Source organism: Tribolium castaneum, chromosome 1 (assembly GCF_031307605.1).
Source record: "Tribolium castaneum strain GA2 chromosome 1, icTriCast1.1, whole genome shotgun sequence".
Classification (NCBI taxonomy): Eukaryota; Metazoa; Arthropoda; class Insecta; order Coleoptera; family Tenebrionidae; genus Tribolium; species Tribolium castaneum.
The window spans coordinates 27,758,141-27,770,991 of NC_087394.1; the positions used below are offsets into that span (position 1 = coordinate 27,758,141).

Sequence of the window (12,851 nt, forward strand, 5' to 3'; positions counted from 1 at the left end):
AAAATTCAATTCCGATTGATTTATTGACTTTTCGTTATCAACACCTGTAACAGGAGAAAGTTATCTCCGCGGTTATTAATACGAGCCCGAAATACGATTAGTGGGCACTTTTTACAAAATTCCGAATTTGTTGGAGAAACCGTTTCGTGCATCTAATGGCTCTCGTAGAAATTGTTGAAATGGGTCGGTGTTTGTAAAGGCAAGCACGAATCTTTTGAAACGTTATTGTGTTTATTAATTATTAATTAACCAGTTGCGTGAAAAATTCTGAATGACTTAACGCAAGCATTATGCGGATCATAAACTCCAAAACAAAATAGTGATTAACAAACACAGGTACTGCAATAACAATCATACCGAGACTTTCGATTTTACTCGGATCGCCGTGTTTGGTGCAAACAATAGGCGGAGTGAAGAAAAACACTTTCTGCAAGTGGTCGTGTCTCTATGTAGTACTACTTGGAATGTCACCGAAAAACAGGCTTAATTTTATTAAGAGAAAACATTTCCACTAATGTTGAAAACTTGTGGTTGCCAAAAACATAATATGTGGACAAAACTGTGGTTTACTTTTACAAAAATAATCGTATTATGTTGAAATCGCGTCGTTTTTCCTTCTAGAACGTCACTAACGCGGTCTCAGTCCACCCACCAAAACAGAATCTCCTTTCTCGGTGGACCTGGACTTCCAGGTGAAAGTATTCAAATAACTTTGCTTTTTTCAAGTTTGGAGCACTTAGTCCTGAACTTGGGCCAATGACCTCGAACTTGTCACCGGAGATGGCATCTCATTGAAAAGTGAAGCAAATTTCATGCTCCACTTGCCGTTCTTACAGCACGACTAAAATTGGTGTAATTTGTTACTCAATGAGCTTATTGAAAAAGTCGCAAATAGAGATATCGTTGACTGACAGGTGTGCTCAAGCAGATCACATCTGTTTGATGTAAGAACCGAGTTTTTCAGTGAAATGATTTTTTTCAATCTGGTCATTTAGTAAACAAATACGGGAAGGTCGGTTTTTTCCAACATGGTCACTTTCCCTGCTTCTTGCAACACAAACTTTCCTCGGAATTCGCGTTGGAACTACAAACGGAAGATACAGACGCGGCTAATCGTTGCGATAGTGAAATAGAAATCTGACTTTCCATGGCTTTTTGGCCATCGAAAGGAAAAGCGCAGGTGACACAATGAACTGACGCAATGTATTACGAAGTGGAGGACCGAGTTTTCGGCAAGAAAGTGGTCCATTATTCGCTAATCGAAATTCAAACATTTCTCCGAAATCATATGCAGAAATCTTCTCACGTCGAGATTTTTTGTAAATGTTTGTAATTTCTAATTATGGGATCACTTTCTTCGTGCCCGCTGGAAAATTCCGAACATTAAGCGCGTCGAGATTAAATTGGAGATAAATTATGGATGATATTAATTTGAGAAAGATTTTGTGTGCGTATCAATGTTAATGTCAGAACAGCAAGTTACGCAACGGTTACTTTCGTTGAGCCACGACAAGGTCGAAAGCTCTCTTTTTATGCGCGGAAAAAATTGCTCTTAAAAAACCGAAAGTTTGAAATTATTTGTATCAAGATCAGAGGAAAATTTGAGACTGCAATTAAGCTAATTTATAACAGATATGTATTGCTTTCTACTTTTCTTTTGCTAGATGAAGAAAATGGGCGGTTTTAATGCTGAATCAAGTGAACGGGGAAGAATAATAATAAGAACTGAAAATAATTTATTCGAGTTTTTTTTAATCAAAAAGCTGAAAAACCTGCAAACTCTATCTTGTTTTTCTGTTTGAAACTGTTTTTATATTTTCTTTCTTGCTACTTCGATCACAGCAACATTTTTAATTTTTTTGGACGTTGAATTTAAAAATGGTAATCGTTTTTGTGTTCTTAGATTTTATCAAATTCTAATTTTTGCATTTATTTCAAAATTCAAACAAGTATGAACATATATATTGTAGTTAAGTTTAACATTAAAATGAAAAGATATTTTTTGCAAAAATTTTTGGAAGTGTAGATATGTACACTAATCTTGTATACAAATGTACAGTATTGAACAGTTTATTTGGATTTAAAAAACCACTAACTACAAATTTCTAAAACAGCTTTACCAGAAGTTTAGTTAAAATGTATACACTAAAAATTAACAGTTTTTTTTAGAAAATAATTTTATATTTAAATTCTGCCTTAAAAATTGCGTCAGAAGCGCTATCATTATCATTTTCACTGTTATTTTACTATCACTGTTATCTTATTTTTCTTGAAAAGTACAGGTTGTACACTTTGTAACAAGGCTATTTTTGTGAAAAAAAAGTTAAATTTTGGGATCGAAGAAACCGCACTAAAAAACACAATTAAATTCAGTCAAATAGTTATTGCGTGGGTTTGTTATTTTCACTCTTTATTTGTATGTGAATTTCTCATAATCAGACAAGTTAAAAACCCTTACATGATTTTTCTAAAAAATGTGTACTTTCTTCAGAAATTTTTATTAACCCACCGGTTGGAAGCCACTTATGGTAGTTTATTTATTTATTAGCATTTATTAATTTTTTCATTAAACAAAATAGAGATGGGAGCGCATAGATGTTTTAATTTTTTTTTAAATTATGGCTAAAATGTTCATTTGTGTAGGAGGTTCGAATCCCGGTCCCGGCGAAAAAAAAATTGTTTTTTTTTTTGTAAAATTTAATCACAAAACACAAATTGAAATAGAAGAACATCGTAGTAGACCAAGAAGTTAATTTACCTCTGCTGTTTTGTCAATAATATTAAAACTTAGCCAATTTTTTTATAATTCAAGTCAGTGGTTCTCAAAATTTGGGACTTTCACTTCAGAACGATTTTTCTGAAAAACTGCATTTTTGATTTACATAAATTTTGCTTAATTGCTTTGTCTTGTCATTCTCTATTTGTCTTTAAATTTTTGTTAAACAATTTCTTGTACATTATAAATAGTTATAAATGCTGTTACCATTTCAGATCTGAAACGTATTAACTAGTTCATTGTATCCAATTAGGTTTTTTCTGTATTATTCACAATATTTGGGCAATAATAATAATATTAATTAAAGAAATGCAATTCTTATTTTATAGCATAATAGAGAAAGTATAATTAAGTGGAACTGTTAGATAATTTAAAAATACAGTAAATTTGCATAGAAAGATCTTATTGTTTCAGTGCGTTTTTATTGCTGCCACTAAAATTTTATTAATTATTTTCACTGTGCTGTAGAAAATTTGACATCGATCCTGAAACCCGTTAAATAAAAAATAATTTTGAAACCTAGTTGTAGATTGTGACCTTGAACAAAAAGGAGGTCAGAAAAAAGTGCACAATTCCAGGCATGCGATCGTTTTTTTGCGTTTAATCACGCAGACGAGTCGTAACTCCTTACACCTTTTCGCTTCGACTTCCTTGTAAGAAAACAAAACATTCACCGACGTTTTCACTGAAATAAGTACAAAATATCCGATAGCTTTTTTCAATTTACCTAATGCAAAATTCTTTATTGGCTTTCTCTTCCGCGTCTTTGTCGTCTAACTCACACTAAGGCACATTGGCCAAAATAGTCGCCGGATAAATAAACAATAAGAGAAATTGTTGCGAGTGTGTTGTTTATTTTTCTCTTCTCAATCGTCAAAACCTAATAAAAAGTGCACTGACCGTCGAATTATCCCATAAACAAGTCTCGCGAGCAATAACCACACGCCGGCGACGTGTGTGAAAGTGATCTGAAAAGATCGGTAAATTTTCTCTGCACCAATTAACGAAAGTGATAATTATGGAAGGACGAAGGGCCATCCGAATGTTGCGGCTGATTTTAACACCGCCCCGGTCCAAAATCTCACTTTCCTCCTAGCCTTGTGCCTTGGCCTTGCTTGGCATCATCGGGGAAAGTGACCACCCCACCGAAGACACCCAAAGCTATAAAACAAACACCACACTAAGCACTTTAATGAGTTAAGAGTTTTTCTTCAGTGAAGAACGAGTCGCTCCCGTGGCTCCTACACCATGAGGGTCCACCGGAACCTAGTGGTTAGTGAAATTGTGTTTAAGGACTTTACGCTTCGGAGATAACAAACGGATTTTTTACGAAAATTTCGCGCTAATTTAATTTGGTTCGGTGAAAGCACACTGTGATCGTTATCGTGCTATTAAATGAAGAAGACCTAATCCAACTAATTCTAATTAACCCAATTTTTTCCAGATTGCCCTTTGGGTAATACTACAAATTTCCTGGACGTCCAGTAAGCCAGTTGAGACGGCCACTAAACCGCAAGACCAACAAGCAGTCGAGAGCCAACAGTAAGTCCAATTTTCGAAATTTTTACCCCAAATTAATTGACTGAAACAGGTTACAGAAGCGAGTAGGGTATGACAGTTTTTCACCCCATCACAGTGAAGAACATGTCTACCATGACCACCATGAAGAACATCATCCCGAAGAGCACCATGACTTCCACCATGAGGACCATCACGACATCCACCATGAGGAGCATCATGACGACCACCATGAAATCCATCATGACCATCATGACCATCACGACCACCACGACCCCGGTTATTGGAAGAAAAAGGTAATTTGGAAGAAGGGTTGGAAGAAAATTTGGAAGCCCGGCAAGAAACAAATCTGGAAACCTTCCTGGAAGAAAATCTGGAAACCAATTTGGGTGCCGACGAAAAAACCCGCCTGGAAAGAAATCCAAGTCCCCGACTGGAAGAAAATCTGGAAACCGGTCTGGAAGGAGATTAAAGTACCCGCCTGGAAGGAAATTCAAGTCCCTGACTGGAAAAAAATCTGGAAACCGGTTTGGAAGCCCATAAAAGTCCCAGCTTGGAAGGAAATCCAAGTCCCTGATTGGAAAAAAATCTGGAAGCCAGTCTGGAAAGAAATCCAAGTTCCTGCATGGAAAGAAATCCAAGTACCAGCCTGGAAGAAACTGTGGTACCCAGTGTGGGTCAAAGAAGGCATCCATGGCGAGCACTACCTCGGTAAAGACCACCATGGTAATGAATACACCGCCCATGACATTTGGAAGAAGAAAATGATTTGGAAACCAGTCTGGAAGAAGTACTGGAAACCGGCCAAGAAACAAATCTGGATCCCCGACAAAAAACTCGAATGGAAAGAAGCCTGGAAGCAAATCTGGCGCACTGAAAAGAAGCAAATCTGGGTCGAGGACAAAAAGCTAGTCTGGAAGGAGGCTTGGAAGCAAATCTGGCGCACCGAGAAGAAGCAGATCTGGGTTCCTGATAAGAAACTCGAATGGAAGGAGGCCTGGAAACAAATCTGGAGAACCGAGAAGAAGCAGATTTGGGTGGAAGATAAAAAACTGGCGTGGAAGGAGGCCTGGAAACAGATCTGGGTGCCCGCCTGGAAGGAGATCTGGGTGCCTGGTTGGAAAATGATCTGGAGACCTGTGATCATCAAGGAATGGTTCCCGTCGCCCGACCATCACGACCACCACCACCACCATGGGTGGGACAGGAGCGACGCCAAAACTAGTGAGAGCCAAACGGCACCTCTTGTGACGGTGCCGTCCACTCAGGTGCCAAATCAAAGTCAAGTCCAGGGGAAGAACTGGTCGTTCCCTTCCTCGTAACAGTACCTAATTTGTATATACCTAGTTTTTAGTTATTTTATTGCATGTTACATCTCGACTGACTTATTATTTAACGTTTATTGTTGAGTTTTGTTATTTTTTTATTCGTGAAAATAAAAAAATCAAACTTGAAGTTTCTTTTCTCCAACCCTGGCGGGTGAAAGTTAATTAGCGGTACTGCACTAATCAATTAAACAACTTTTGGATTATCAGTCCACATGTGTGACATTATCAGACTTTCACTTCTGGAATGATCTCATAGGGAAAAAAATTCATTTAAAATGCCGAGCGTTATTTAATTACCGGCGATTTTTCTAGCGGACGTGCCCGAATGAAAGCAATTATTTTCTAAATATTCAGACTTTCAATTAGAAAAATCAACACGCGCTAAAATGTGGCATATTGCACTTTTCTCTCTCCATTAACGTCATTTAGATTCATTGCAGCGGACTCGTAAACCAAATTTCTCCAATAAAACCAATTTTATAAATAAATAATTTATTTCTCCTTCATAGAATACAGCAATAAAGTGTAAAGCGTACAGTTATAAACAGTCATGTCCTTTAAAATAGCACAGTTCATCGTGGCGGTGGCGTCCAAGTGGGGGGCGGTTTGGGCAAAGGGATCCACTCTTTGACCTCGACGGGCCCCCAGACCTTTCTCCACACCGGAATCCAAATCTGCAAAACTTACTCACAAAAATTCGCGCCGACTGATAGGTACCCACTTTTCGCGTTTCCCAATGCTTGACCCAATGGGCCTTCCACTGGGTTTTGGTCTGCCATACGCCCCCGGGCGCCGATTCCTCCCTGACTCGCACAACACTGCCCTCGTGATGAATCAGTTCACAAAATTCGACACTAATAACGAGCACCAAAACTAAAATTTTCATCGTTCGAATGTCGGTTCGGAAATAACAAAAGCGGTGCCGATGAGCTTGGTTTTTATATTGTTGGGACATTTTTGGAATTTTGATGGCCGGAAAGTGTCACGATTTGCGCGAATTGGGTTATTGGAAAATCGCATCAAAATTATCACCGACACCCGGCTTTCTTATCGCTTACTTTCGGTGATATCTGAAGGCGAGCGTCTGGAATAACAACAAGGCGAACGCGAGATCTTCATTTAGACGACAATGCACGTAAAACCCAAGAATTTTTTTTTTATTAATTTCTTTAGAAAAAATTACTACATTTTAATTAAAAAAGGTCCGGCAAAGCTCACGGCCTCTATAGCTCAGTTATTACTAAAGTTGGACTTTTGATATTTTACAGACGTTATTTAGAAAAAAATTTTTAATTATACAGTGTCTCAAAAAGTATGGTGTCATAATAATATTTTTTAATAACTTTATTTTTTGTATTCATGAAAATATCTTTTAGCTTCTTACATGTCCCTAAAGTAAGTATATTCCTAATTCCTCATCAAATGATGTAAAAATAAATAGAAGTTACCATTTGAAATATAAGCAAAATAAAAGGCCATAAATATTAAAAAGTTTGGAAATAAGTTGTAAACAGCCTGTAGTAATTCAGATAAATCAAACTTAATTAATAAGTCTGTTAGACCTAGTTCAACCCTTAGAATTAATGTCAACAAAAAAGCACTGCTTCTATTTTTTGTTAATTTTTTAACGTAAAGAAGTAAAACCGAATTTTGATTTTACTTTATTTAATTAATTAAATTAATTAAATTAATTAAATTAATTAAATTAATTAAATTAATTAAATTAATTAAATTAATTAAATTAATTAAATTAAATTAAATTAACTGAGCCGATTTGAAAAAAACTTAGGAACATGTAAAAAACTAAAAAAGTATGAGCACAAAAAAATAATATGATGCCGTTAAATAGTATATTATACATAGAAGATCTAAAGTACAGCATTTAATTCCGCGAGTGGAGTTTGTTGCCTCGAGGACAAAGCCCTCAAAAAATTTAGTACTTTGGTCCCGAGGTATATACGCTATTTTTTTTGCACTTCCGAGATTAAAATATATACTTTAGTTTCTGTCTATAGGAACTAACGTCAGTCATTTATTCCCTAAGGATGAAATATGAACTGAACCCCCTAGAGAGTTTATTTATTCCCTATGGAACAAATGACCCACTTTAATCACTGTAAACAGGGACTAAAGTACCAACTTTAGTCCTGAAAGTGTAAAACAATATTATTATAGCGTCATACTTTTTGAGATGCTCTGTATAATAAAAATATTTTTTTGAAATGTGTCCTAGAGTATGAAAAACATCTACAAAATATCAAAACTGGAAATTTAATATTAACTGAGCTAGAAGACCATCCTATATACAAAATTATGTTATGACTATTGAGTGGCTCCGGCTAGGCTTCCTCCTTAATAATAATTTATAAAAATTGATATAATTCTTTGTTCCGAGAACAGTGACAACGCTTTTTGAATTTTTTTATTTACAATTATAAATTATGTTTCATTTATTGTTGCATTTCAGCTAATTATACAAAATAAATTTTCACAATATATAACTGCGAAGATTTTTTATTTTACTTTACCTCAAAGAAATTCCCACCAATACGCTTCTTTTTTCTAATAAAAAATGTATGTGGTAAGACTGCTTCCAAAACCTCATTTCCAAGTTAGAAAATAATCAAAATTAGCGCTCCATAATTAGAAATTATTAATTAATAGTTAATTACTTTACAAGATGGCATAAACAATCACGGGCGTGTATATTTAGTTGCATATGCAACACCAATAGATATGATTAAATAATGTGGCTATGCAGCTTCATGCATTGGCCAAAAAACATCAAATCTTAATTTAGTTTTAGTCATGGTTAGTTTTAGGCCCATTCAAATGCTTATTTTTAAATTTCGGGGAACAAAAATCCTTGACAGAACAATAGCTGAACCAACCAATCAACAGGCCCGATTTTGACGCAAGCGCGCAATTCACCATTTCAAACTTCAGTAACGGTTGCACAGATTAGTTCATCTCAAACTTTGTTTTTGTGGCCTGAAAGCCGGTAATTATTTTGCTGAAATCATGGCCGATGCATTTGCTTTTAACGCCCGACAGTATTTCGATTTCACTCAAGAACACGACGAACTAAACAGTGATTCTTTCTTTGATGGTGAGTTTGGCAGATGTGTTTTGTAGTTTTCAATAGTTGTTTTTTAAAGAAAATGTAGAAGAGAACGGCCCTTTAGGCCAGGACCTGGAAGAAAATTTCCAATGCAATGGAGAGGTTTTTGAAAGGGAGGTGTCTGATCCCGAAAGTGACTATTTCTTCTCCCCTATGGAGGATACAAGTGTGTTGGTAAAATTCGGGTTTTTAGGTGTGATAAATGTTTTTTTTTGTAGAGACGAATAGCTCGACTATTTATCTCAAAAGTCGGATGCGGAAGTCTTTGAGTATGAATGATTTACGTCTTAAGAAAGTGCCAAATCAAAACGGACTCGAGTAAGTCTCATGAAGTCATTTGTTGCGATTTTAATCAGTTATTTTAGTCGAGCCATGGATGAGTTATGTCTAAATAACCACCAACTTGCAGAGCCCAGGCCGAGTTCTGCTTGTTCCTTGAACAGCAGAAAAACAATCTCAAAGGTAATTCTATAGTTAGCGATAAATCAAAAGTATAATTAATTTTTTAGGAACACATCAATCGATTAGCTCAACCTAAACGTTACACATCGCACGATAACTTGGCCCGACAATCGTCCATGACTTTAGCAGAGGCTGTCAATAAATTCCAAGCTGGGACACCCAAACGCTTCCGCTCCAAACCCCTAAACAGTAAAGCCCCACTAGGTCCAACTATCCCAAAAACGCCCAAATTTCTCACAAACGCTCGTGTGCGTCCAGTGACAGCACTCTCAAAGGAAGAGCAAGAAGAGAGGGAGCTTGAAGAAGCCAGAAAGTAAGTGCACAGCAAACAAAAAAGTGTATTCATAAATTAATAATCTCAAGGTTCAAGATCAAGGCAAATCCGGTGAACAAGAAAGTCCTAAGGGGCCCCATGAAGCCCCCAGTCGATAAAAAGTGCCCCACTGTTGCGGAACCCTTCCATTTGACTGAAGTGAGGAAGAAGCCCGAGCCCGATGAGCCTGATAAAGCCCCCTCATTCAAGGCACAACCTGTGCCTAAAAGTTTGCACAATCCATTCAGAGTCATACCCAAGGGACAGCCCCCGACCCAGCCTGAGTCCCCCAATTTTTCGAAAAAAATTGCCAGAACCACACCAAATAAAGTAACGAAGCAGGAAGAAGCGCCAAAACCATGCAAACCTACAAACACACATGTCAAACCGTTTAGTTTCGAAGAACGCGACAAGAAACTGATGAAGAAGAAAGAAGAATTGATTAATAGATATCTGGAAGAAGAGAAGAAAGCTCGTGAGTTCCACGCTAGGCCAGTTCCGAAATCTATACTGAGGTCGAGGAACAACAGCCAGGAAAATATCAGCGATCCTGGATCGTCAAAATCATTTGTGAGTTTGAAGTTTTTACCGAAAACTAGTTAAAAAAAATATTTTCCAAAACGATGCGGATATGGTTAAAGAAGCAAAAAAGTGTAAGGGAGCAAGGGAGAATTAAATCCTCAAAAAAAATCGTAAGATCTCTAGCTAAATTGTTCCCTCACCCAATGAAGATAAAGTAAATGTCTCTTAAGTGGGTTTCAATAATGCTTTATTTTTCGCAAATTTCTCATGAATTCATTAGTTTTCCTCATCTTTTCAGAATGCTCAACATTTTATTATTTTTACAAATAAATAGTAGTCTAACCCCGTTATTCTTTTTACCCCAAAATTTTGAATTTCTGGTTTTAGTTTAAATTGTATTTTTTTGTAGAAACGCAGCACTGAAGAATTGGATTTTGGCACTTTCAAAGCACGGCCCGCCAAAGTCTTAACTATGAAACCTTTTGAGCCGAAAAAGTGCGAGGATCATGGAATCGTGATCAAAGAGTTTCAATTTGCGACCAATCAAAGACTTGAAAAGCGACACGAGTTTGACGAGGCAGTGAGAGCTAAGGAAGCGAGACTTGAAGCTCAAAAACGGGAAATTGAGGAGAGACTGAGGCGACAGGAAGAAGAGGAGAAGTTGAAGTTGAGAAAACAGGCGGAGTTAAAAGCGCAACCAATTAAAAAGTACAAGGAAGTAACCATCAAGCCGGCGAATAAAATTACAAACCCGGTCAGTCCGAAGTTCAGTTCCAGGATCAGGAACAAGGAGAATATTGAGGAATAATTTGTAATTGTTTAAGGTGATATTATTTTTACGTTTTACTTGCTACTTTATTCGGTTTATTTTATTCTGTTATAAACTGTACAAATACACATTACAACTAATTAGCTACAAACAGCACGATTCCTTTACACTTCCTTCTTTACCGGCGCAAAAAACATGATAAGTCTCCCTAAAATTGCAATGTTGGCGCAGAAAAATGACACACTTTGAATCCAAATAAAAAGAAAGGTGTTTTGGCCGTGAAACTCCAGAAAATACGCTGGGAGCAACCAAGCCCCTTGTGCCGCAAACCACACAACAACCAAAAAAATAGCATTATTAACACTCATCCGAATTTGCCAAAGACACAGCGGCAAAACCGCCATAATCCACACAAAATACTGTGAAGTTAAGACACTGTTGTAAGTCACCATGACTATAGTTTGGGCTAGAACTGAGAAATTCAACGAAAAGCGATTCAAACCGTACCGGAACGAAAACACTAACAAGAGCACAAGTTGTGGTAACACAACTAAAACTTTTTGCCAAATCCCGATATTTTTTATCCACGCAGTGAGGTATTGGAGGTAGAAGTAAAGCGAGAAGTTGTGGCGCGTGTCTTTGCGAGTAAAGTGGTACAAATACGTCTCGTAGACGAACTTGTAGCCGTAGAGAAAATAAAATATGCCAATCAGGGAGAAAAGCGACAAGATACAGCCCTGGACGAGCCTTATCTGATCGCAATTCGGGACCAAATAAAGCAGATATTTCCTCTTGAAAATCGTTTTTCTCTCCGGCTTGCGGGTGGCAACCCTGCCGTCGCTCGCACCGGTGATTTCCCTCAAGTGGCTTTTGCGCCTATCTTCCAGCGAGTAAAATGAAAACTTGCTCAAATACATGTAAAACGTGAGGCTGTACACGATCGGGTACAGGCGGAAATGTATCGAAAGACCGTGTATTAATCCGGCCGCAAAATATTGTTTGCGACATTGCAACAAATACAGCGTTGCCAACACGAAAAAAACCGCGATCGAGTCACAATTTCCTCGAGTGGCAATGGCTAGAGTTAGGGGGTTGTAAAGCCAGACTACCAGACTTAAATTCGCAGTGGTGTCAGTTTGGTCGTTTTTCTTCGTTTTGGTTTTCTTGCGGCTGCGCCCCGTGATACAGTTTTGGGGTTCCCCCACGTACTTGAAGTATTCGTGGAGCGTCGTTTTGACGATTATTCGGATCAAGGTGGCGTCGATTAAGTCGATAATGCAGAACAGGATTTTGCCGAAGCTGGGGTGGAGGGTGATGTTGGGAATCATGAGATAGGCCACGAGGGGCGAATAGCGATAAGTGTGTCTTTCAAAGGGCGATTTGTGGTCAAGGACGTGTCGTGCCGCGTCTGTGAAGACTTTATAGTCGATGTCCGTGTAAGGGACTGAGGAGACCTGATCATGGTAGACCCCATAGGCCACTAGAGCCAGCCTAACAACTAGGGAAACAAGCAAATGGACTTTGTAATCTAGACTAACGAATTTACGCCACGCCATGTTAATTAACTACAGTCTAGTTTTCAAACTCGCCGCTGTTTTCTGGAGACACGTTTTGAACCTCCCGAACTCCTCCTTGCAGTCGTCCAGCCCCACGTTGTCCCTCTTCAAGACACAAGCGGCATAGTTTGTTGCTTCTTTACTACACTTTGCTAAAATTACGGGATATTGGCGGAACCGCTGCTGCGCTTTCTGCACTGATTCCATTATGTCCTCCCAAATCGCGACTTGTGGGTCCTTTGCAACTCTTCAAGCTCTGCAGGATCGAAGTGGCGGAAACACAAGTCATAAATCGGCCGCGAGAAGAAAATTAAAAGACCGCCGGCGGTCAGAAGTCCAGCACACGTTCGAGGATACCGATAAATGAGCGGTCTGTCCTTAAAAAGCGGCTTTTGTTTCATTACTCCTTCCTGGGGGCTGGGTCGATTTTGATACCCTCGCAGACGAAGCTCTGGTTCGTCCACTTGCGGCAACAGTTGTGGAGGT

General features: G+C 38.1%; 4 protein-coding genes across 4 annotated transcripts; 2 read left to right on the forward strand and 2 right to left on the reverse strand.

Annotated features, from left to right (window-relative positions):
• Window positions 1–3,887: 3,887 nt before the first annotated feature.
• Window positions 3,888–5,749, forward strand: LOC100142132 (uncharacterized). Its single transcript, XM_001810928.4, has 3 exons — window positions 3,888–4,048; window positions 4,221–4,318; window positions 4,368–5,749. The coding sequence occupies exons 1-3, from the start codon at window positions 4,025–4,027 to the stop codon at window positions 5,614–5,616; spliced, it is 1,371 nt and encodes a 456-aa protein (XP_001810980.1). The 5' UTR covers window positions 3,888–4,024; the 3' UTR covers window positions 5,617–5,749.
• Window positions 5,750–8,522: 2,773 nt separating this feature from the next.
• Window positions 8,523–10,960, forward strand: LOC100142549 (targeting protein for Xklp2). The gene is made up of 7 exons (XM_001810823.4): window positions 8,523–8,731; window positions 8,781–8,909; window positions 8,962–9,061; window positions 9,109–9,205; window positions 9,253–9,518; window positions 9,569–10,088; window positions 10,450–10,960. The coding sequence occupies exons 1-7, from the start codon at window positions 8,644–8,646 to the stop codon at window positions 10,846–10,848; spliced, it is 1,599 nt and encodes a 532-aa protein (XP_001810875.2). The 5' UTR covers window positions 8,523–8,643; the 3' UTR covers window positions 10,849–10,960.
• PIG-M (Phosphatidylinositol glycan anchor biosynthesis class M) lies at window positions 10,871–12,365 on the reverse strand. The gene has a single exon (XM_008193741.2). The coding sequence runs from the start codon at window positions 12,363–12,365 to the stop codon at window positions 10,974–10,976; it is 1,392 nt and encodes a 463-aa protein (XP_008191963.2). The 3' UTR covers window positions 10,871–10,973.
• On the reverse strand, window positions 12,209–12,770 carry LOC107397394 (uncharacterized protein). Its single transcript, XM_015977946.2, has one exon. It carries the CDS (start codon window positions 12,570–12,572, stop codon window positions 12,375–12,377), a length of 198 nt encoding a protein of 65 aa, XP_015833432.1. The 5' UTR covers window positions 12,573–12,770; the 3' UTR covers window positions 12,209–12,374.
• Between the last annotated feature and the right edge of the window lie 81 nt (window positions 12,771–12,851).